The sequence below is a fragment of the Festucalex cinctus genome, chromosome 5 (genome assembly GCF_051991245.1).
Source record: "Festucalex cinctus isolate MCC-2025b chromosome 5, RoL_Fcin_1.0, whole genome shotgun sequence".
Lineage (NCBI taxonomy): Eukaryota > Metazoa > Chordata > Actinopteri > Syngnathiformes > Syngnathidae > Festucalex > Festucalex cinctus.
The window spans coordinates 14,496,215-14,522,438 of NC_135415.1; the positions used below are offsets into that span (position 1 = coordinate 14,496,215).

At 38.4% G+C, this 26,224-nt stretch overlaps 1 protein-coding gene across 1 annotated transcript in view; it reads left to right on the forward strand.

Annotated features, from left to right (window-relative positions):
* Positions 1-26,224, forward strand: part of adamts3 (ADAM metallopeptidase with thrombospondin type 1 motif, 3) — a 114,315-nt gene that overhangs the window by 63,104 nt on the left and 24,987 nt on the right. Inside the window, exons 8-13 of the mRNA XM_077522762.1 lie at positions 7,165-7,270; positions 12,951-13,094; positions 17,487-17,619; positions 22,269-22,382; positions 23,499-23,644; positions 24,513-24,688. Of these exons, the coding sequence (XP_077378888.1) occupies positions 7,165-7,270; positions 12,951-13,094; positions 17,487-17,619; positions 22,269-22,382; positions 23,499-23,644; positions 24,513-24,688 (819 nt within the window). The remainder of the gene's footprint in view (positions 1-7,164; positions 7,271-12,950; positions 13,095-17,486; positions 17,620-22,268; positions 22,383-23,498; positions 23,645-24,512; positions 24,689-26,224) is intronic.

Genomic DNA, 26,224 nt, shown 5'->3' on the forward strand with positions numbered 1-26,224 from the left:
AGCGCGGGCGCAATAACGGGCTGATGGAAAATGTCGGAGACGCTTGTCCTGCCTTCCGCAAAACAGCCAATTGAATCTATCAAATAGCCTCGGAAAACAGACACAAACCATTTGTCATCTGCAATGATGTTTGTTTTTAAGACGTTTACTGAGCCAGAGTGGACTCTTCTTACACAAGGCGCCATTATACGTGTCAGTATGAGGCCTGTCATGATAATTACTAGATCGACTTGTCGCTCCATAAATAAAATGGATGCAATAATTTCCCTATTTTTTTTCCCCGTGCGTGTTTGTTTATATTTGTCATCAACATTCATTCACTGCTCTCTTCTGTGCGAGTTGAATTACATGCACACGTACACACGAACATTTTTTTGAAAAACATTTCAATAGTTCTGTTTGGACTGTTCCAGTTCGGTTCACATGTGCCCCATCAGTTAATAGATACACGCAACACTTTATCTCATTTATTAACTCATTTATTCCAAGCCATTTTCACTGAAGCAACCCCGGCTGTTTTACTGGATTTTGATTGATTCTGCAAGGCCCACAGAATATTGGTATATACTGCTATAAAACATGGAACCTACCAAAAGAAAGATTAGTCTCTTCTTTTATCAGGGGGGGAAAAAAGTATATTTCTATCTGTTTCCGTTTTGCAACAATTAGCATTAGAATATAGCTAAGTTTCATCAGTCACAAACCTGTTGAAAACACTGGCAAAAAGAGCTTGTTGCAACATGGCATTGGCTGATCTCTTATACTCTGCTGCCACCTGTTGGCCATCTTTGTAATAATCAAAATTGCTTTAAAAGGTCAGAAGATCAGGTTATAAGATACACCAAAGCCACCTTCTTTACGCTCTAGCATAAAAAAAATAATAAATGTATAAATAAATTTTTGGGAATGAAGGAGAAAGTATTTAAAAAAAAAAAAACATATTTATACGTTTTTGGGTTTGAACGAGTTAATGAGTTAATGTCGCTGTACGTACAAAAAAAAGGGAAGTGAATACAAATTAAGAGGAAACAATAGTGTACAGTAGTGCTAATGGTAGCCAAGTAGCGCTAATGCTGTTGCGTCGGCTAGCAGCTATGGTATTCACTGCTCTTTTTGTACTATTTTATTGCTTGTTTATTTAGAAAACATTCGCTACATCCACTAATAGCTTAAAGAGACCAGCAACCAGCACCACATACTCGTTTTTCGAATGACAGAATTGACAGTGATTTCAGTGTGTTGAGTCTGTATCACTCCAATGCAAGATCTCTGGTGCGTAAAGATCTTGTGATGGAAGGATTACAGCTCGCTTGAAATCGCTATACGCACACAAAAAAAAAGGGAAAGTGAATACAAATTAATTGGCTGGCAACCAGTCCAGGGTGTACTACGCCTACTGCCCAAAGCCAGCTGAGATAGGCTCCAGCACCCCCCGCGACCCTTGTGAGGTATGAGCGGTCAAGAAAATGGATGGATGAATACAAATTAAGTGGAAACAATTTTTATTCTAAACCAAAATATAGAACAAATATAGTACAAAATAAAAAGAACGATGCATTTCAATCCAAGGTGTTAGTTTATGGAACAAATACATTGATATTAAATGATATATTTTTTGTAAAATTGTTATGTTAAGTGTGCCTTGATTGTACCTGTCATTCATTTTGTGTTCATTGGGGGCAGATATTACAAGTTTTGCTTCTTCATTTCTTTTCATTTAAAGAATAAAAAATAAATACATGAAATGAAAATAATCTTTTATTTAGAAGAGTAAACACTCGGCAGTTTACATTTTATATTAGAAGCCTATCACAGGTAACCACCAAACAACAAGCATATATTTAAAAAAAAAAAAAAAGTCTTGAGTCCAGAAATAATCATCTTGTCTAAATTTAATCACAAACATCTTATCCTGCTGGCTTGTGAATGGTTGTTTTAAACTGCCTCATGAATCAAGCTGAGTTGAGTTGAGTGAGCCTACCTCAATTTAACCGGCGTCAAAGGAACAACTACATATGTTATCAATTTTTCTTTGGCTTTTTTGGGGCACTTTTCACCGGAAAATTAAGGACAAATAGATAAGTAATTTTGTCCGATGTTACCAATCCGATTATCATAGGTACTGATACAATTTAGACTCATTTGGCCATTTTCAGGGACCTTTCAAAGACGTGCTCCTCTTAGAGATTTTTCTCTTTCAAAGTCAGCCCCCAAAGCGATTTTCCATTAGCGACATCTTGAAATGTGCTAGGCATGTCCAGTTCAAGTGGATGCACAAAATAGTCTCTAAAAGATATGCCTGAAAACACACTGGAAAGTCTGTTGGTTTGAAGTGGCTATTTGGTGGCCATTTTGACTATTTCCAGGGAAGCTTCAAAGGTGGACGTGTCCATTTTGTTCCATTTGCAACTACCGGTACATATTTCAATCACTCATATGTAGCAGTGTCTCCCAAAGATTCCTTTCATTAAACCACAACAAAATTGAGGTAATTGTTTATGGAAGTAAAGAAAGAAGGATTGTGGTGAGTACCGTAAATATATGAAGTCAATGCATTTAACACTCATTCACTCCCAGCCATTTTCACAGAAGCAATCCCGTTCGCTCCAGGCTGTTTTACTGGATTTTGACTGATTTTGCAAGGCTCACAGAATATTGTGTTATATTGCTATAAAAGCATGGAACCTGTCAAAAGAAAGATTAAAGTCTCTTCTTTCATCAGGAAGAAAAAGTATGTTTCTATCTGTTTCTGTTTTGCAGCATTTAGCATTAGAAGAGAGCTAAGTTTAATCAGATTTCACAAATTTATTTAAAATTGTAAGTAATTTAGCTTTTTTTCTACATGGCCCTGGTTGATCTCCTTTGCTCTGCTGCCACCTGCTGGCCGTTTGTGTAATAACTACCAATTCTGCAACCGTTCTTTTCAGTTGAGAGGCTGCATCAAAGCCTTCTGTATGCTCTAACATAAAAACCAAAAAACGTATAAATATGTCTTTGGGACACTTAAAACAAAAAAAACGTATTTACACGTTATTGGGAGCAAATGAGTTAAAAAGCAAAGAACAAGTCTGAAACCTTGGTGGGCTCTGTCAAACCAAAGCAAAGAATTACATGTTTGTTTGTTGAGCCAAACCTTGCCTGAGTCCATGCAGGCTACTAGCTTAACGCTAACACACAATACAGGACACCGTAGATGGGCTAGCTAATAGCATAGGTATCCCAGTGTTACACCACTTTAAGCTATGCTTATTTGAACAGAAAGGGTAGCACAATACATGTACACGGATATATAATAAAAAAAAAAAAAATATCCACAATTGTTTATTACTGCTGCTTATTGAGGAGCTGTGACGTCTACTCAGAGTAAAGACGTAAGCCTTTTGCACAGGTTGCAGATTGGAGAGCTGCCACATGCTTGTCGCTTGTGATCCAAAAGGTGACTGCTGGGAGGAACGCTTCCTTTTCGCCAGCTCACATGAATAACCGTGAATCACTGTCGAGCGCACGCACACACACGCCTCAACATTGTTTGCCTGATCAAAATTCAAGAGTACAAAAGCCTCGGGCCAGTTCTCATGAAAGAAATGTCAGCCACCGCTCTCAAAAAATGTATATGAAAATCCTTATTAGCAACCAGTTTGAAGATACAAGAAAGCACAAGGCCTGCATGCCATTAATTTGCAAACCAAAGGAGGAGGAAAATGTTAAATAGGAAGAGTAGACAGAAACTACTTGGATATGCCATGCAATTGAACATGTTGATTGAATTTGCATTATTTAGCCCTGTCAGCTATACTTCGTTATCTACCTCAGTATTCCACAAAAGAAAACAAAAAAAAATCTTCATCTGAGTAACTTTATCAAAACAGTAGTAACTCCACTTGTCAGTCAAATGTTTTTCATAGTCAACTTCACCGTCTTGTCACGCTCACACGCAAGAATGGAAACTGTAATTGGTTTATAATTTTTTTTCCCAGTGCTCTGACTGAGATGCGTTTAAACGTAACCTTTAAACTTTCTCAGATTTTTTTTTTCTTCAATTCCAATGAAAACCAACGTTCAGAATGCAAATGTAGGCAGACTGCAATGTAATGCAAAGATAGTGCAACCACTGCTGTTGGATTGGAAATGTCAAAAGATCATTTACAGTTAAAGAATGTCGCCACGGTGCACACAGAGGATGAATGAATATTTCTCCACAGTCATTTTTCTTCCCCCATTCTTCCACAAAAGCTGCTGATTAGAGACTAAATACATTTCACACCTCCCAGCAGACCAGCTCGCCGTTTTCATGGAAACGCCTCAGTGTGAGTCTGTGTCCGCCAATTTCCGCCTCAGCGCCGTGTTCATTCTCAAACTCCACAGAGGTGTTTGGACTGCACAAAAAAAAGGCACAGTAGAAATAAGGCGTCTTGCGCAGGAAATGGAGAATGTGTGTCACCTGCAGATCATCATTTTTTTTCCTTTTTTTTGACATGTATGATCCATTCCGTCCAAACGTGTCAGGATGAAACACACATTGTGGATTTGGCGCAGTTACTGTAATGATTTTTGATAGAGCAGATTGGTTTGGTGATTGGATTTGAGCTAAAGGTGGTCGCCATTTTTTTTTTTTTTTTTTTTTTTAGTTTTTGTTTTGGCCTGGTTGAATTGAATTCAGTTGAAGTCATTTGAATGTAACATTGTTCGAAACATGGCGGCTGGATTGACTTTGGACACAAGGGTTCAAGTCCTGGTCATTGGCTCGTTGTCAAAAAAAATAAAAATAAAAAATTAAAGTGCTAACTAATATTGGCCGCAGTCTGTGTAATTTCTTGTCATTGTAGTCTTAATTTACTGTAACATTGCAATCTTAAAATCTGTAAATGTACGTAACACTACAATCTTCTTAATTTGGGCAAACTGTGCTTTAACTAATTTGCTCCCAAAAAACATATAAATTCGTTATATTTTAAATGTATAAGTGTCCCAAAGACATATTTATATGTTTTTTTTATGCTAGAACATACAGAAGGCTTTGATACAGCCTCTCAACTACAGAGAATGAGTGGAAAAAAATTGGTAGTAATTACAAAAAACGGCCAGCAGGTGGCAGCAGAGTATAAGAGATCAACCAGGGCCATGATCAAAACAAGCTGTTTCCCCACAATTCTTAGCAGATTTGTGAATAATGATAAAACTTAGCGATATTCTCATGCCAATTGCTGCAGAATGGAAACAGATAGAAATACACTTTTTTTCCTGATGAAAGAAGAGACTCTATTCTTTGTTTTGGTAGGTTCCGTGTTTTTATAGCAAAAGAACACAATATTCTATGGGCCTTGCAATATTAGTCAAAATCCAGTAAAACAGCCGTGAGCGAAGGGGGTTGCTTCAGTGAAAATGGCTGCGAGCGAATGAGTTAAATGCAACTTTCACAAGAAAGCATCTTGAATCAATCCAAATTCAAATGCGACGAATAAAAGAAGCGATTTCGCTTAGCGGTAGCACCTCCGTGCCAAATGCAGATCAATAATAGCGTGCCAAATCGCGCATATCAAGCCACATATTTTTTTTTTTAACACATCCATCCATCCATCCATTTTCGTGACCGCTTATTCCTCACAAGGGTCGCGGGGGCTGCTGGCGCCTATCTCAGCTGGCTCTGGGCAGTAGGCGGGGGACACCCTGGACTGGTTGCCAACCAATCGCAGGGCACACAGAGACGAACAACCATCCACACTCACACGCACACCTAGGGACAATTCGGAGCGCCCAATTAACCTGCCATGCATGTCTTTGGAATGTGGGAGGAGACCGGAGTACCCGGAGAAGACCCACGCGGGCACGGGGAGAACATGCAAACTCCACCCAGGAAGGTCCGAGCCTGGACTCGAACCGGAGACCTCAGAACTGGGAAGCGGACGTGCTAACCACTCGACTACCGTGCCGCCCCTTTTTTAACACATTTGACCCGTAATGTATCATTGACTAATGGAGGCAGGCAACAGCAACAGCTTACAGGGCGAGGGAAGCATCTGATTTTGGGCGGTGCTAATTAGCTCATTAGTGCCGACAACTGCCACCTGATGATGGCGTGGATGTTTTTTGCAAATGGCAATGCTGTGTCACCTTCCTGTTGTTTGCGTCATCCGCTTTCTGGTGTAGTTGATGTTTTTTTTTATGTAAAAAAGAAAAATGTGAAACTGAGTGAATGTTAATACAGTTTGAAGAAAATACATGGAAAAATCCAGAATTCATCCTGATGAAAACTGAAATGTGGACTGATTGTGGAAATGCACACTAAACATGCTCATCAGTGCCCTCTGGAGTTTTTTGAAAATTTTTCTCCTAAATGTTTTCTTTTTGCCACGTGAATATTTTTAGACATGTCTGATATGAGTCGACCCAGAAAACTCAATTCCCGTTTATTTTTATGGCCTTTCAAGGGGGAGTTTGCAGTATTAATATTGCTAGCCAGATTTGCAAATACCCTCACTTCACTAAACCCATCAAAATCTTTCTGTCATACCCCTCAATATCTTACTCGGGTACAATTCTCAAATGTGCTTCGTAGTCAAATTGTCACAGAATTCAACAGCATAGCAGTGCTAGCAAATCTAAGCTAGCATTAGCACTCAGACAATCTCAAAGCATATGTAGAAGGAATGAAAAATAATGTTGGTTTCTTGTGATTGTATTGTATTTCGGTTCATGTTTTATCTTATGTTTGTTTTGTAAGAAGACTTCAACCCTGGCTGCTATGTTGGTAGCATGACATAATGGAGTATTACTATGACTCGAAATATCAATTGAAGTTTTAGTTTTTGGAAAGAATGTTTAAAAAAAAAAAAAAAAAAAAAGGTGATTTTCTGTTTTCTGCCTGATTTTCTTTTGCTCTTTCCAGAGGTTTTTCAAACACTGTCTTATACTACCAAATTTGAGCCACATTAAATAGGCAGATGGAAATTCAGCCTGTTCCACTTAGCATGATGACATTTCATACTCTTGTCAAGAAGAAAAAAAAAGTGTTAAGAAAAACATCAGTTTTCAGCTCATTTTAATAATATGTTCTTATTTCCTTAAAACTCAGTACTTGCCACATTGATATTCATTCGGTGCACTTCCTACCATCTGTCCTTCTAATCTTTCCCAACTTTTTACCCCCCCCCCAATGTCATTTAGGTTACGCTCCCGTGACCGGAATGTGCCACCCAGTCCGGAGCTGCACCCTCAACCATGAAGACGGATTCTCCTCCGCCTTCGTGGTGGCTCACGAGACGGGTCACGTGTAAGTCTGGCATCTTTGTCGTGTTTAACTGAGAAAACAAATGAAGGAAGAGACAATACAGGGATTTCTCGAGTTAAGGCGCACTCGACTTAAGGCGTTTCGCCTTTACAACGGTTACACCCCGTCCACCATTTTGGCTCCTCGTCCGCCATATAGCCCACAGTGTTTTCCCCTCGTCTGCTATTTAGCCCTTAGCTAGTGCTAGCGCTTGTGCACTTGTGGGAGTATCTTTGGCTTTTTCACCTTTTTTTCCACATCATGGCACCAAAGAAGAAGAAAGCTACGTCTTCAATCAATGTTGGTCCAGCCAAAAGAAAAACAATTACCATGGATACGAAGCTAAAAATCATTTAAAAAAAACGCAGAAATTAGAGACACCGACAAACATAGGCAAAGACTTGGGCTTCAGTCGGACAGGCGTTCTTATTTGAAATGTAGCGGGGACTTGATGTTTGCCGAAGGAACTTGTGGACTTGAAACTCACAGTAAGGCTTAAGACTTGAGACTTACTCTGGACTTGCACATACAGTACATTATGTGATTTACTCCCATCGCTGCTGTAAAGATAAACCGACCAGTGGAGCTAATGAGCCAACTCTGTGGAATCTGCTGTGTTCTCGCACCACTTACAGCCCGGAGCCAAACGTCACCAGCTGGAGGCAAAAAACAAGCCAATACATTTGTGGATTTATCCGATTAGGGTGTTGCATTTTGGAGCGAGAGAGCTGGCTGCGGCGATGATCGGATGAATTCAGCGGATCCAAATGCCATCTGCATCTTTAGAGCTCACGTGGTTGTTTGTTTGTTGCCCGTGGAACGTAATTGTCTTGGAATGGCTTCTCTGTTAAACATCTCCCGACAGGGATGTCGAAGCCTTTCAGCTTCACACTGAGCTGCCGACCCTCGGACATTACAGCCCACACCATGTAAAGAACTTCTGGCACGACTCTTAAGATGGTCATCCACTGTATGACTTCACAATATGAATAGAAGATTGGGTCGAATAATCATATTAACTTTGACAATGAAAATGAAGTGTGTTACAAAAAATGGTTTGAACCAGAAGATTGGTTTTGAGCGCATCAAATTGAACCGAATCAAATCGTTCCGGTTCCACTTTGATATGTATTGCAATACGTAACGAATTGTTTGTTTTTTTGTGTGTGATGGCACACTTCTTCAGTAAAATGACAACAAACTAAATTAATTGCATCATATTCTCTCCAACTGAGCCATGCCATGTTGCACCGAATTGAATCGTTCCACTTGAAAATCAAACCGTCCTTGAATCATCTTGCACCCCATGTATTGAAAAACATTTCTTTTGTGGAGAGCTTCACACCCTTAATGAAAATGCATGAATGTAGGATGTAAGTAGAGGGTACACCAGATAAAATGCGTTATGGTAGACTCATATAATAAATACATACAGTGAAACCTTGATTTAGCGGACGATTAGAGCCGATTGTTCATTAAATTTAAAGACATTTTTCGTCACCTAAAAACTCCCAATCGGCCTACAGTACAAAATTATTGTAAATCAATAACAAAAAAAGCTTAAAACTGTTGGAAAGTTTGAAGTTGATCAAACTTATTTTACCACAATCTCTCTTTTAATCTCCGTTACGAAGAGAAGGGCTTGACAAGTACACGTACTACATGATGAGACTTTATAACTATTAAGCAGCTATAGATACAAATACAACACGCTCCTTTCCAGGTACGTGCTAATGGTGATGCTAAGCTACCGTCCATGTCGCCCCGACCAACATGGCCGCCATGTCGGCGTGTCTCTTAGTCTGCTATGCTCCTTTTCAGCTACGTGCTAATGGTGATGCTAAGCTACTGTCCATGGGACTGTCGCCCCGACCAACATGGCCGCCATGTTGGCGTGTCTCTTAGTCTGCTATGCTCCTTTTCAGCTATGTGCTAATGGTGATGCTAAGCTACCGTCCATGGGACTGTCGCCCCTACCAACATGGACACCATGTCAGCCTGCTATGATCTGTAACAGTGGCACAACTCAGAAAGATGTGGACTACAACTTTTTAAAGTAGGATAAACATTAGCGCATTGGCTGCGTTGAATCAAATAGATGCCATTTTATGGGGAAATAGGGGCGGTGTTTATACAGATTGGAGCGCCACAGGCACATTTCTACACATTTCCGAGTGAATGAGGCCCATTGTTGTTGTTTTTCTCTGGAGGGTCCATGTGCAGGTGGAGCAAGAGTCAGGTACACTTGTGATCCCTCTTCACAGCAGCCGTCTGGGACCCCATTGCACAATTGTCCCTCTTGACTGCTAACAACAGTCATGTGAACGAACCGAAGCCATTATCAATTATTTGATAATGGCAAGCAGAGTGGTCCGGTAATCACACTCAATTGCTGTTTGTACTGCTGGAGAAGCGGATAAAATAGCACTTGATGAATATCATCTACATGCACTTTTTTCAAGAGGGCTTTGTTTATTCTTCTTCATGCCCGAAAACATGGCAATTTTGGCAGGACATTTTTTATCTTAACAGGATGCACGGCAAAATTTTGGTTCGAAGTAAGTATTTGAGGTGAATTACAGACTTACATTGATAAACTCCTAGGCAATGTCCCCAAATCGGAAGCGGATATCCCACCATAGCCATTCATATATATATATATATATATATATATATATATATATATATATATATATATATATATATATATTTTTTTTTTTTTTTAATTTTTTTTTTTAAACAAAAATCTTCAAAAAAAAGTGTGATAAACATAAAATATACAATTACACAATATATTTTTCCACGAAAAACAGCGGGAAATGACGGGGAAAAAAATCCAAAGTAGCAAAAAATGTATATAAAAAAAAAATAAATAAAAAAAAAAAAGAAGAAGAAGAGAAATCTGGGTAAATAAAACCAGCATTTCTTTCAACAACATGTAGAGTGTTTGTTACATTAATGTATCGTGTTAAGTTTAAAGAATAAATAAAATAATAAACCAAAAAAACATTCTATAAACTTTTCAAAGTCACAGTGTCCCATCACTGGTCAGCTATTTTTAGAACAGACCCCAGTTACTCGTGTTGTTAGGACACACTGGCACCGACACACGTACACTTCATTTATTTATTTATTAATTCCCATTAAGGACAACAAAAACTGCGAGGACCACCCATGTGTCTCTTCCTCCTTTTGGCGGAATTCCAGACATATTTTGACAAACTATTTGGCAACTTTCCCAAATGATACCCGCATGAAAGCACTTAGATGGGCGCCACTAATTTTTTTCCCTCTGTCACCTCATTTATTTTGTCAAATGAGATAAATTTTTTCGAGGTTAACCATGAAATGAGAGGCGTGAGGGCTGCTTGCAGCGTTAATATTTAATATGTTGGGCAAATTGTTGCTCATGAAACATGACAAACGGACAACAAGGAAGCTCATTTACGTCGAGAGGCCATTAAATAATAATTGCGCCACTTTTCGACACTGAAGAAAACTTCTAGGAAAGTAGTAAAAAAGTACTTTATATTACATAACACCAAGAGGCTAATAAATGATTGGCCATATTGTTTGTAGAGAGCAATTTATCTTTCGGGAAAAAAAATCCACGAGTTATTTATCTTCTGTTTCTATCATGATGTGTCCCTGTCAGCACATCCATTCCAATGCCAGCACGCAGTCCAAGTTGTTTGTGCAGTTCCCCTATAAAGGAAGCAGCATACCTGTGAAGCACGTTTCTTTTTCAAAGCGCAGATGCCCGAATGAGAAGCTGCGGAACATTTCATGCTTTGCTCAATACAACTCCAATTCCTCCTGTGTATTGACGCCTCCTGCCACTGATGCCGGCGTGCGAATCGATGCTCTCTCTTTCTCTCTTGCTCTCTGGGGCGAGCGCTTCGGGGCACGATCCGGAACACCCTCTAGATTGTGCGAACCTCCCGACGTTCCCGTGAATGAACTCCGGCGCGGCCTTGAGAGGAGCGTTCAGACATAGGCGGGCGGTGACTGACGATGCGGAATGATCGTGGCCATCTGTTCTCTTTTTGTAGCTCCGTCAGGCAGAACTTTTATCGACTTGATGTGCGGCTGCCGCTGATGTTTGTGAGAATGCTTTTTTTGGACAAGATCAATCCTATGAGTCTTCATTATCTTTCTGCGCCTCTCCCACAAGCAGGAAAAACTCGGCCAAAAAAAAGTCAATGTGAAATCTGTTTGTGTTCGTAGAGAGGCAGGAAAGTTTTTTTGTTTTGTTTTGTTTTTTTTACCCCCCAAAACGTCAATCATGTGGTTCAAATTGAAATAGAAAAATGGAACCGCTCAAGTCAGTCACGGATGTCTTGCGAAAATTGTGAGGTGTGTGGCAGACGACTTGGATGCTAACGAGTTTGGAAGCGGAAATGGAAGCGACAGACTTTACTTAGTAGATGGCCGTTTCATGTTTTCTGCTTGAGTCATCCAGCAACCGCATGAAATCATTCAATGGGACAAAACTCATAGACAAATTTGGATGACTCGAAATTATTATAAAAATTTTATCATGATTAAAAAAAATAAAAATGTATATATGTTTAGTACGGTGGTCACATTATGGGTACTGAGTAATGAAAAAGAAAAAAAAAATATTTCAAACCAACCCCAAAACACACCAAACACCCCCCACCCCCGATAACTCTCCGTCATGACTATAAATAGTATCATTTGTCTATGAAATTGTTGTACCAACAAGTACATTTCTGCTGAGGAGCTAATATTCCTTGCAAACTCCAAGGTTATTTTAGTCAACTAAAATCGACGAAAAAAACTAAAGCGCCTTCAGATGACATCATTTCCATGGTGTTTTTTTTTTTTTTAAATACAGTATTGCGCACAATAATACACATTCTTCCATCCATCATCCATTAAAAACTAAAACTAATATTGAAACTAACTAAAACTAAACAAAACCTTAGCATTTATTTAATAACTAAAACCAATAAAAACTAATAGAACCACCGTGAAAACTAATTAAAACTAAATAAATGTAAAAATAAAACTCAAAACAAAATAAAAACTATCTAAAATTTCATGCCCCAACTCCGACAACTCTCCGTCACGACTATAAATAGTATCATTTGTCGATAAAATTGTTGTAATAAGTACATCTCTGCTAAGGTGCTAATATTCCTTGAGCATCCACTGCCACCTACTGTAGTGGATGTACAATTGCACTTCATAAAAAAAAAAAAAAATGCAAATTGGATTGTGAAGGGCTCTACCAGTTTGATACACACTTCTAAAATAACAAAGTTGCTCACATTACTTTTAATAATGTTAAATATGTTCTAATAATGAATAATATTTATGTAAATACACAAATTAGGAAACAGATAAATATTTAATCAATTTGTAGAATGAAATGGAAAATGAGAAAAAATAAAAACTCTGCTGCCACCTGCTGGGTGTTTTTGTAATAACTACTATTGCTTCAACCCTTCTCTTCAGTTCAGAGGCTCCATCAAAGCCTTCTGTATGCTCTAGCATTTAAAAAAAAACAAAAAACGTATAAATACGTCTTTGGGTCACTGCTAATATTTAAAATAGAACGTATGTATATGTTTTTGGGAGAAAATGAGTTAATAATCTACTCCTGATAGAGATGCCAACCAAGTGTCACATCGCTAAGTGAAACGTGTGTATGCAGGTTGGGCATGGAGCACGACGGCCAAGGCAACCGCTGCGGGGACGAAACGACGATGGGCAGCGTCATGGCTCCTCTGGTCCAGGCGGCCTTCCACCGGTACCACTGGTCCATGTGCAGTGGGCAAGAACTCAAGCGATACATCCAGTACGTCCCGGCTTGTTGTTTTTCACTCCCCAGCAATTCATTTGGCGATTATTGTGTCTTGATTTGTCCCCCGTTCTCAGTCAGGTGTTGTTTTTTTGTTTTTTGTTTTTTGTTTTTAAACCGTCGATTATATTTAATGGATTTGCTTGAAGGTGTGCTGTAGGGATGATGCTCTTCATTCGGGAGCCACGTCAAATCCAATCAAAGTTAAATCGGCCTGTCTCAAGCCGCTGTCACTGGCAGACATTTTTTTTTTTTTTAAGATGTTTCCTTGCACTTCAAATAACAGGAAATTATCACTTTGGGAGACTTTAGCTTCCATTTGACATTTAGATTTTCTTGGAGATGAATGGCCTGCCATAATGTTTACTTTTCAACAATTAATCAGTGATCATATTGATCGACAATTATCGTTAATCATTTCGAGCTGTTGTTCTTAACCTTGTTGGAGGTGGAGGTACTGAACTCCACCAGTTTCCTATGCACATTGCAGTGTTAATTTCATCAATGAAAACTAAACGATAATAATTTCATCAACAAACATTTTCCACCGCACTAAAACTAGACTAAAACCCTCATTAATAAACAATAACTGGGACTAAATCAGCATGCATTTTCGTCGACTAATGAAGACGAGACAAAAATGTCTTTCACTTAATAAAAACTGGACCAAAAATCTACGGACATTTTAGTTTTTGAACAAAAACAAAACAAAAATTACAGGATTTTGTAAAATCCCGTCTCTGCTAATCTGCAGCTAGCGAGTGCAACATGCACAAACACATGGAACAGACAAGAGCCGGATTCAAGTTGAAAGGTTAAAAACTACTTAGAACGTAACATTAATCCAACGGCTACAACATTCCAACAATAATGTTAATCCGACCGCTAACTAGTGCTGGCTAATTTATTAGCTCATAGCATGGAGTCATAGTAGCCACTGTAATTGTGTGTCAAGTTGTTTTTCATCAAAAACATGAGGAAATTTTATGAGAAAGAGTTTTACATCCGACATGTTCAACATAATCTGCTGACAAACACAATTCAGGGGTTTTAAATGATTGTCCTTACTAAAACTAGCCAATTAAAATGATGTTTTCCTAGACTAAAATAAAGACTAAAATGCTGGCTTAATAGTCAACTAAAAATGGATGAAATAAAAATGGAATGAGGTTGACTAACTATGGTAAAAACAAACGTCAATGAAACTTGACTAAAACTGAGACTAAATTTAAAAATGTCTAATAAAATTAACACTAGCGCATTCACCCAACCCTTATTTATTGAAAAAAAAAATTGTTTTTCAAATTTAAGACATGTAACAGATTTACTGATGACCAAAATGAACAGGGAGAGTTTCATCGAATCTGACTCTCTTCACCTTGAATTCAGCAAGCGTTGTATTCTGCGTCTACATGCTAGTGTTCCTTTAGTTTTGCTAGATAGCTAGTTGTGCTGGACTAGAATTCCTCCCTTCTCCCATCACTCAACTCAAATCTATTTTTGTAGCGGACTTTAAAACAGCCACCACTGTTTTCTTAAGATGGAACCAGATACAATGAAAACAGCAGGGGCCCCAGAATTGAACCCTGTGGAACACCATACGTTATACATGTAAATCCATATTGCACTCAGTCGTCCGACCACTTTCTTCTTTTTGCTCAACATAGTAAGCCAAGGGATTAAAATAATCAATAAATCACACAAACATGATTATATTTACATTTTTCGGGCTGATTTTGCATGTTTTTGTGAGAATGCAAAAAACTGCTTTCACATTTCTGAACGAATGGATAGGCATATTTTCATTTGGCGTCTTTATGAATGACCAGACAAGTTTGGCTTTTGTTTTCATGTGAACGGACAGATGGGTGTTTACCTTTTTCACGGACAGGTTAATAGCAACATTCAAACGGGAGCCGTCGAAGGAATATCAGCAGCTCAAGCACGGGGCTTGATCAGCGCAAACGCACGTCCTCACGTTCAGATGTCCGACCGGGCGTAAAACAATCAAATCGCCGACTCAGCAGAGCGCGGCGAAGCGCGCGTATCGACTTTCTGCGCCTGCTCAACGAGACGACTTGCGAGTACGGGATCGGCGCCGCAGCGCTCTGCTGGGCGAGAGCCGAAGGTCGTACGTCTTTCCATCCAATTTCACATGCGCCAGGTTTGACTTTTCAAGTCAACTGTGACGCGAAGGAATGAAGCAGCCAGATGGGCTTTTATGGGCCACCTTGCCTTCTAATCTGCCTGAGTCATCCCACAGGCGCACGAACGAGTGACGAACGAGTCGTCAGTCCAAAGCCTCGAAAGTTCACGTTTTATTTTGTTTTTCCTGTGACGCTGTGAGATAACACTCACAGTTAAAATTTTATTGAAAACAAGTAAGCAGTGTTGCCTTAAGAACAGTCCCCACTAACTTCATGCCAAAATATAGTTGAAAACACCATTGACATGCTAAATGGCTAGCATCGGTAGTCACAGTTTGACCTGCCGTTAGAACAAAAACAGCGCATGTTAGCACGAGCAAATTCTTCGCCGCTTCAGAATTTACACCGTCACTCAATGCGCGTAATGACGAATGGTTTTAAAAGCCAGCAATCTCCAGGCCAGACTGCCTACTTTTAAAGGCACACACGCATTCATCATCACAGATGCTACACTTCAGTGTACAGTGGAATACAAATATTATTTTTAGATTTAAATAACAAAACAAAATTCTAAAAAACAAAAAAACAAAAAACTGATAAACCGACAATTGGTGTTTTACAAAAAAAAAAAAGTGAGGTTGCCAACCTGGCAAAGGGAAAGGCGGGACATTGTGGACAATACTTCGAGCTGATTGGACGATGCAGCGTCTTGTACATGTTTGTTTTGAACAATCACGGCCATGTATGAAAATGTCTCGTCAAAGCGGGGGGAGACATATTTACCGTTGACGCATGGCTCCCTGGTTTTGTCACTGCTGCATGCCCCGCCCACAAACACAATGTCTCTCTGTGGTTGGTCTGGTGGAAATCAACAGGCTCGGTGTGAACTCACAAATACCGCGAGAATTCAGCTTGCAGAGCAAGGTTATGAGGTTGAAAAAAAAAAACTCACCCCCACAAAAAGTAACAATAAAAAATGAAATTTTTTTGCTAAAAATCGCAAGTAGTATGTGGGGGTCCACTGTATTGTAGAATGCAATGATAGTGACCCAAAGTGGCCAAATATACTTGCACCCCATTTGCAGATTACGTATATAGCAGCGGTGGTCTGGATTACTGTATCTCAGTTATTTATTTATTTATTTATTTATTTATTTATTTGTCAGCTAAGTTGCACAGTAGGTTGTGATGCCCTTAAAAGTACAGCTCCTTGCAAAAACTTTTTAAATCGTTTAAACTTAACGCTTGGACAGGGAACATTACTTGAGTCCAATATAATTTTTAACGAATCATCACCAGCAGTAGCAATTCAAAGGATTCGTTAAAATGATATTGGACTCAAGTAATGCATGTCTTGATAATATCACCAGCGGAATTACAAGAAGTAAAGGGGAGTATTCAATAGGGATGTAATGATATCCAAACATCACGATACGATATTATCACGATATAAAGCCATGAAAAAGGTCAAAATATTGAGAGAGAAAAAAAAAAAAAAAAAGATCTCATACCAAAAAAATCACAATATTGTGCAGTTGTACATAACAGCAATGCATGTGCACTTCGTCTGACAATTAGTGTAGATTTTAAACATAGAAAGGCCAAAATATCCCTAATGTAAATTAAAATGCACTATAAAACTAGCCACCAGAGGATGCTACAACTGCACAAATGGAAATAAAGCTGACTTTTTCTAACAGATGTGTTGCTTTTAAATATTGTGAACATGACGACACCGATATTGTCGCGGTTTTAATATCACAATATCACGATATTGCCCTTATCGTTACATCCCTAGTATTTAGTACATGCAGAAGGAGGTCGATGACCTTAAAATGACTCAAATTAAACATACGGACAACTGTAAAACTATGCAAACAGAAATTCATAAGATATGTGACAGCTTACTCCTCCTTAACGACAAAATGGAATATTTTGAAGGACAGTGTAAGAGAAATAATTTAGTTATTGATGGAATAGAATAAACACCTGGAGAAACATGGACAGATACTGAAGATAAAAATAAAAAACAAAACAAGAATCCTACAAAAAGCAAAGCATCTCAAGGGAACAAACAAAAACATAAATGAGGTTTTTACTGATACCATTTGACAAAAACGGAACAGGCATGTGTAGATCACCACCACGTGTATGGACAGTTGCTGACATTTTGTGTCATCTGCGTTTTGCAAACATGAGAACGAAGTAAAATATGCGAATGGCAATTTGTGTGTCCACCAAGCACGTACGACTGCCTGCTGGACGATCCCTTCAAGCACGACTGGCCGCAGCTTCCCGAGCTGCCCGGCATCAACTACTCCATGGACGAGCAGTGCCGCTTCGACTTCGGCGTAGGCTACAAGATCTGCACCTCGGTGAGCGGACAAACGACTTCACTTTGTTTGTTTGTTTGTGGATGTCATTCACGTGGCGTGTGGTGAGGCTCCCGCCCCCCCGAGACGTGCTGGCGCTCGCCACATAATCAGCCGCACATTTCAAGTGCTAATGGCGAGAGACGCAAGCAGTGTTGTTTGAGTCTTTGAATTGTTTGTTTTGTTGTGATGAAACGGAATCTCGGGTGAGATGGAAATGTGATGATAACGTCGGTAAGGTGACACAGAGCAACTGGCTGCTCAGAACAAAATCGCATGTCATAAAGAAATAGAAAATAACTAATCGATATCATTTTTTTTGTGTATGTAAAAGGAAAGATAATTGATGAAAATTAAACAGTAGTAAAATAAATATAGCAAGCAATGAATACAAAACAAATATATGGTAATATAGCATTATTAAAATAATATAAGAATATATACAATTAAATTAAAACAGTATAAAGTAACAAGGAAGTATAAAATTAAATGTAAAATGTAAATTAAGATGTATATTACGTTATAATTCAAATGGAATTAATTCAAATAATAAATTAAGGAAAATGTGATTACAAAATGACAAATAGCCATTTAAATAAAAAAAAAAAAAGCATTTAAACTCAATTAAAAGATGCATTCCAGCACTTACTTCGTCTAATTCAGTGCTTCTCAAATAGTGGGGTTCTCAAATAGTGGGGTGGGCCCACCCAGGGGGGCGCGAGGCTCCATCAAGGGGGGCACATTTGACCTCGGGCAACATGCTTTTTTACTTTCTTATTTTGATGTTTTTTTACTGTCCTAGAATAAAGTGCAATTGCACCTCCACTACATTAGGGGGCAGTGGCGCTCTCATTATTGGCAGAGTGTGCGCGGGGGGGGGGGTTGTTTGCACTGACATGCAAAAAACAAATCAGCACAAATTATTTGATATATTTTTGTTTTGCAGGTTAAAGTTTTGACAGAAAATAATTGAGAAGCACTGGTCTAATTGAATAAGAATGTAATAAAAATAATTTAAAAAATAATAATTGCATTTTTGCATTAATTGCATTTATACTTTTTAGACTTTTTAGACTTTAAATGAAATAAAACATGAGTTACTTATTAAATTAAATTACACTCTAAAAATGAAATGCAAAATTTATAACTTTTTTTTTAAATGAAACATTTAAATGTAGAAATGTAACAAATATAAGATGCAAATGTAATTAAAACAAAAATTTCAATTAAATTGCAAATTTAAACAAATTAAAAACCTATTTGAAAGACGATTAAATACATTAAAAAATAAATAGTCAATCCAGCATTTTCTAACGTAAATTTTATTTAAAAAAATAACTACTTTATTTACATTTCTCTTACACTAAAATTGAAATGAGAAAAAATGTAATATAAATTTTTTTTCAATGAAATTGATGTTAAAATGTAAAATTAAATTGAATGTTAGATAACATAAAATTTAATTAAAAATTAAATCAAGTTTTTCATATTTATTATATTTTTTTCTTTTTTTTCTTAGAATATTACAGTTACTAATGTGATTGTAAATCCCTCAAAATTGCACATGAAATTTTCAAAGAATTGCCTTGAAGACATTCTACTGGAAAAGCTCATCAAAAATCTCCGTCATGACTCAATCTACAACAGATATATTCTTCACTTTTGACACGAGCAAACTTTTCGCCTGAATATTTTTATTTCCCTCTCGTAGACGCTGGCTCCCTCACTTAGACAAAATGGGCGCTCGCCTTAACCCCCCTCATCATCTTTCACTCTTCATTTCTTCCAAAATGTTGAGGAAATTGACAGTGCACATTCATTAAGGGCAAACGTGTATGCGGGGGCGGGATGTGGCGATGAATGGTATCCTTGCAAATCCCCCAAATCCACAAAACTGCAAGAGGAGAGACTTTCAGCTTTCAGCTTTAACCTGCTGCATAAAAATGCATCTTCAGTTGATAAGTTTGTTGACAGATGCATCAGCTTAATAAATGACCGTCATAATAATGTGATTGATTTGGTGTCACCTATCTGGTTTCTTCGTACAAGTTGTGTGAGTGATGCTTGTCCTTCGCTGGCAAAGACGACCACAACTTCTTGTGTCGTGTCACTAATAGTTGTGCATGTGTCCTCACCCGATGGACGGACGAGACAAAAATGGAACATTTTGGCAAGACACATCAGCTCCATGTTCATATATGCAAAAATGAAGCAAATACAATAATCATCTGATGAGACCTTCCCTCGTTCTTCTGTTAAATCGATGTTTCACTGTACTAAAATTTTTGTCCAGTCTCGTCTTGTCAACAAAATCTTCCACTTAGTCTCATCTGGAGCTGTCACAATTAGTCCATTAATTGACAACGAATCAATTAAATTAATCGCCAACTATTTTAATAATCGAGTAATTGTTTGTAGCAATTTTTAATTTAAAGGGATACTTGACTCGTTGAGCCATTTTCAGCTATAAAAAGTGAATATTTTGTCTATAATTAATGTGGTAACTATTATTTTTCATGTACAAGTTGTACCTTTAAAAAGTAATTTTATTCTTGTCAACTGATCATGACTTCACCTGTGCTGAGGAAGTAGGTAACGACCAAACGTGGCTTAGTGTGTGTATCAATTAGTGTGTGTGTGTATTTAGTCTCTTGTCTCCCCTCTGTCTGTGTCGATTCATTGTTGTTTTCTGCCATTTTTTTTGCCTTGTTGGTCCCCCGTCTTGCATTGCTTACCTTTTGGAGTTTGTAAAAGCTGACAATCTCATCATCATCATTGTTGACGAAAACAAGACGGTCTGTAACAGTTGAAGATGGCCGTCCAGCCCGATGCTCGCCCGTTGCAATGAGGACAGCGGATGTTTGCGGGCAAAGCAGGCCGAGAGGCGACATTTGCTCTTTTCCTCTGCCGGTGTTGATGCCGTTCCTCCTTGCACACGCCTTGTTTGCTGGCCAGACAACCGCAGAGGCCACCGAAGCCCACCAGGCAGAGCAATCTGGACTCCCAAGACTCTTGATTGATACTGCAGCACTTCAAAGAGTCGTTCAGAGAGTCCTTGAAGCATTTGACTGAGCCAGCAGGCGCTTGCCTTTCTTCAACTCACTGTGAATCAGTCTCTTTGGGCAGACTGTTAGACCTGATTGGGTTGCTGTTTGTCCTTAATTTAATGTGGGAAAACAGCTTCCCTCTGATTGGCTGTCGATGATATGTGAGCGTGGATGGTTGTTCGTCTCTGTGTGCCCTGCGATTGGCTGGCAACCAGTCCAGGGTGCCCCCCGCCAGCTGAGATAGGCGCCAGCACCCCCCGTGACCCTTGTGAGGAATAAGCGGTCAAGAAAATGGATGGATGGATATATATATGTATATATAAAATATATATATATTTATATAATTTATCTGACAGGTTGAAATTTTTACCTGAATTTATTTGCTCAAAAGTCTGAGGCAGACTGTTGTATATGTAGGCCTATCTATTATTTTCTATATTATTATTATTATTATTATTATTATTATCATCATCAGAGATGGGAAAGGTACTGATATTCTCTACTTGAGTTAAACTATTTGTGTTAAAAAATATTGACTCTGTTCACAAGCCTATTACGTTCCCCTTCATCAGACCATAAGCGTGGATTTGAAACATAGAAGGGCAAAAACATGCCTTGTAAAAATTAAACTGCACTAAAAAAAAAACTAGCCACCAGAGGGTACTAAAACTGCACAAATGGGACCCAATGCGACTCTTTAAACAGATACAAAAATAACGACCTTGTTTTAAAAATGTATTAAGTAAAAAGTACAGATATTCATGTTAATAAAATGTAACAGATCAAAGTAAAAAGTACGGTAGTCTAAAAAATAAATACTCAGGAAAGTACTGGAATAACTACTCAAGTAAAGTAACGAAGTATTTGTACTTCGTAACTTCCCACCTCTGATTATTATTTGTATTTTATTTTCTAAATGGTGTTTTTTTGTTTTTTTTGTTTTTTTGTGAATGTGTATGTGTTTGTTGGCTCGCAACCAGTCCAGAGTGTACTATTAGTTTAATAATCTATTTTTTAAAATATTTTTTTTATTTAGAACAAATACATGTTGCCTCTTTATTTCCACATCCGGTCAGCAATTATGGGCTGCAGCTACATCGCAAGATTATAATTATAGTGATATAAACAATGTTTATCTCCCCTAACCACTATCCTCTGCAACGTAATATCTACTTAAAGCAATACCCTCCCTTCCATTACACGCTTGGCAAGTCACATAACGCCATTTTCGCTGTTCCATTTCGTCGGTTGCTGGATGAAATGCAAAGTAAACACACGGCACTCAGTTGTCTGCTGCGCGTGTTTTTCTCCACCCCACTCACCTCACGATGTCTCATGATGTCCTCTAATCCTCTTCCGCCGGAGGTTACTGATGAGCTTTTTCGCCCGTGAAAGCCTTTTTTGAAATCCACTCTTGCTTTGACGGCATGCTTGTGACACTTGTCGCCATGCAGTGAGCAGGCCGCCGCAGCAATATGTCCGCCATCCATCCAGAGCGCGCTTCGTTTTAAGGCCTCTCGAGCAAACATAGTGACGAAAAAAACAACAACAACAAACTTGGTTCGCGATAGTTTATTTCCCCATTTTTCTTTTGATGTCTTTCAGTTCCGCACGTTCGACCCGTGCAAGCAGCTGTGGTGCAGTCACCCCGACAACCCGTACTTCTGCAAGACCAAGAAGGGCCCGCCCCTCGACGGGACCGAATGTGCGCCTGGGAAAGTAGGTCTATCTAATATATACAGTATGTGCCTCGTACACATTTGCAAACAGAAAATCGTGAAAAAAAAGAAATCATCTAAACAGACACTTCAAGCTTTACAGACACTTTACAGTATATACAAACAAATGTAGTCGTAGCAGATTCTTAGTCGATGCTGCTGGCCGCTTAAAAATGGGTTGAGGGCCGCAAATGGCCCCCGGGCCATAGTTTGGACACCACTGTATTAGAATTTTGTGTTAAATGGTGGGAGTGTTAAATGGACCCTTCAAAATCAAATGGAAGACTTCCTGTGTCTTTATGGATATGTCTAAATGAAAGTGGTTTCAGGGGCTGAATTTTCAAGTATTAGAGATTCGTGTTAAATTGTAGGAATGTTAAATGGCCACTTCAAAGTCAAATGGAAGACTTGCTGTGTCTTTTTGGATATGGCTTCTTGAGACTTTTTTGTGAGTCTTCTCCCAATAGACTTGCCTGCCAAATTTCATGTTGCTAAATGAAAGTGGTTTCAGGGGCTGAATTTTCAAGTATTAGATTTTCGTGTTAAATGGTAGGGATGTTAAATGGCCACTTTAAAGTCAAATGGAAGGCTTGCTGTGTCTTTTCAGGCATGGCTTCTTGAGACTTTTTTGTTAGTCTTCTCCCAATAGACTTGCCTGCCAAATTTCATGTTGCTCAGTGAAACAGGCTTCGGGGACTGAATTTTCTAAGATTGAAGTTTCATTTGTTATGGCGGAAATGGACAGCATGACTAAAATGGCAGCTTCAAACTCAAATGGCAGACTTCCTGTGTGTTTTCAGGCATGTCTTCTTGAGACTTTTATGTTCGTCTTCTCGAAATGGGCATGCCTGCCAAATTTCATGATGTTTGTTAAGTGAAACGTGCTTCATGGGCTGAATTGGAAAACATTCCTCGGTGCGCCACCAAGCCAATATTTTAGTAAAAGTCACACTTCCCGAAAATAGACACCTCCTTTTATCCCTTCAGTAAAACATAATCTGTTTGTATTCATAGACTCTTTCATTTGCACCCAGATATCAATAGTGCGTCTGCTAACCAAAACAACAGCATCTACTATAGCAATCTTAATGGGGTTTTTTTTCTGTGTTCCCTCTAGTGGTGCTACAAGGGTCACTGCATGTGGAAGAACCCTAGTCAGGCGAAGCAAGATGGCGCCTGGGGCTCGTGGAGTAAACATGGCTCGTGTTCTCGCTCCTGCGGGACCGGCGTTCGCCTCCGGACGCGCCAGTGCAACAACCCCGTGTAACTATCACACGCTGACATTTGCCTGTTTTGCAAGTCTGGAAACTTGACTAACTAATCACTTTATAAAAAAAAGCAATGATTAGTCATTACTGTAGGCTTAAACAGTTGCTATATTTGCTATAAATACTGTGAATATTGTACAGATGTATCTTTTTAAAATGACTAAAACAGCCAAATATTCTTATCGTGCTAATATAATTACGAAAGCATAAAAAGCAATTAGCAAGTTGAATGTATCTCTCTTTTTTTTTCATTAAAATGTCCAAGTAGCATTGCTATATCAAGCATTCAAAACAATTAAATAATCTCAATCTTATATGTGTATACTCTATACTGTATAATGTATTTTATTATTCCTAATAATACATCAATTTAATAATTACAGTATAGCTGACATTTCCATTCTTGCATATTTTTATTCATAAATATTTCAATAGTAATAATAATAATAAGAATAATAATAATAATAATAATAATGAAACTTTTAAAAAAAAAATACTGGTGTTGGATATTCAAAGGCAATGAAGACTGAAATATATTCAAGAAAATATTGAATATTATTATATTATGCTTAAAATAGAAAGTATGCATGTAATAAGGGGGAATGATTGAAAGAGAATATTCGTAGCGGGAATATCATGATTAAGTGTACTGATATAATGAAGCCTATTTGGACCCTAAAAGTTCCCTTTGGAATAGAACAAAGGTGTCCGTTAACAGCACGGTAGCCAGAACAGCGCCTTGCGTATTAGCATAACTTGAAGGTTAAATCTGGCTTCTCTACTCCTGGCCATGAAACAGCGAAGGTTAGCTCACGAAAGCCACAAGCTAACTACCAAATGTTCTTCCTTTTCCCCACCTCAAGTCCCATCAATAGCGGCCAGGACTGCCCGGGTGTCAACTTCGAGTATCAGCTGTGCAACACAGACGACTGCCCCAAGCATTTTGAGGACTTCCGAGCGCAGCAGTGTCAACTCCGCAACTCCCACTTCGACTTCCAAAACGCCAAGCACCACTGGCTGCCCTACGAGCATCCGGACGGTGAGTCGGGATGCGGCTGATGGATCGCTCGCCAGGTGGCATTCCTCCGGGCGGGTCAGGGAGGATGTGGGCGGGGGGAGGGGTTTGTGGATCCTTAGTTGACTCACGGTCAAAGCATCCTTACATAAAGGCGTCGTAACACTGCCAAATGCTGCCCTGAAGGCTTGGAGAATGTCACATTTGCATGTATTGGACAAGAAAAAGGGTCTTGTGTTTGTGCTACTTTGCACAATAGAAATAAATAGATAGAGAGAAGCCACCGTCATGAAAGTCCACAGTCGGCTTGGTTACGCACAGTTAATGTGTCTTAAATTTGAAGCAATGCATCATTCTTGACAGTTATTCACAATACCTGCCACTTTACATAGTAGAAATCAACAGATTAAGTAGAAATACTCCAGTCATAATCGTGTTCAGGCTATTCAGTTGCACATAAGCACAGTACATGTGTTTTAAAATTACAATAATGCATAATTTCTTGACAATTATTCATAATCACTGTTCCCCTTGCACAATGTAAATGAACAGATCAACTAGAAATAATCCATAGTCATAAAGGTCCATGTTTGGTTCAGTTATGCATAGTTGCGTGTACGTGTCATGGAATTACGGTCATGCAATTGCTCCTTTCGGCAATTGGTACTGAAAACCGCTACCTTGCACAATAGAAAAAATACAACAATTAGAAATAGAAATAAATACAACAATTATGAATAACCAATGCAGTTTAAAACAAACATTTAAATCTGCTCAGTCATGCACAGTTAATGTGTCTTAAATTTACAGTAATGCATCATTTATTGACAGTTATTCATAATACCTGCCACTTTGCACAGTAGAAATCAACAGATCAAGTAGAAATAATCCAGTCATTATAGTGTCCAGGCTACTCAGTTGCACATAAGCACAATAAATGTGCTTTAAAATATAAATAATGCATAATTTCTTGACATGTATTCATAATCACTTCCCCCTTGCACAATAGAAATTAACAGATCAACTAGAAATAGTCATAAAGGTCCATATTTGGCTCAGATATACATATTTGATTTGATTTTTTGATTTGATTTATTGAACATATAAACATACAAACAAACAGCAGAGAAAAAAAATTAAAAAAGAAAAGAAGAATGAAAAAAAACAAAAAAAACAAAAAAACATAAAATCATCAGTTTACATGTTCAAAAGGGAGTAGGAAGAAGTTAAAAACTTATCTAGTCCTATCCCGTATACATTATATATTTAAACTTGTTTCATTATTAATACATACATAAATAAACAAATAAATACAACAATTAGAAATAGAAATAAGTGCAACAATTAATAATAATCCACACAGTTGAAAAAAAAGTTGTAAATCTGATCAGTCATGCACAGGAAATTTAGACACAATAAATGAAATTACTTGACAGTTATTCTTGGTAATCACCACTTTACAGAATGGAAATTAACTGAATGACCCAAAACAATCCACAGAATTAAGTTCACAGCATCCTCAGTTGCACACATGGGCAATGTTGACATGCCATAAAATGA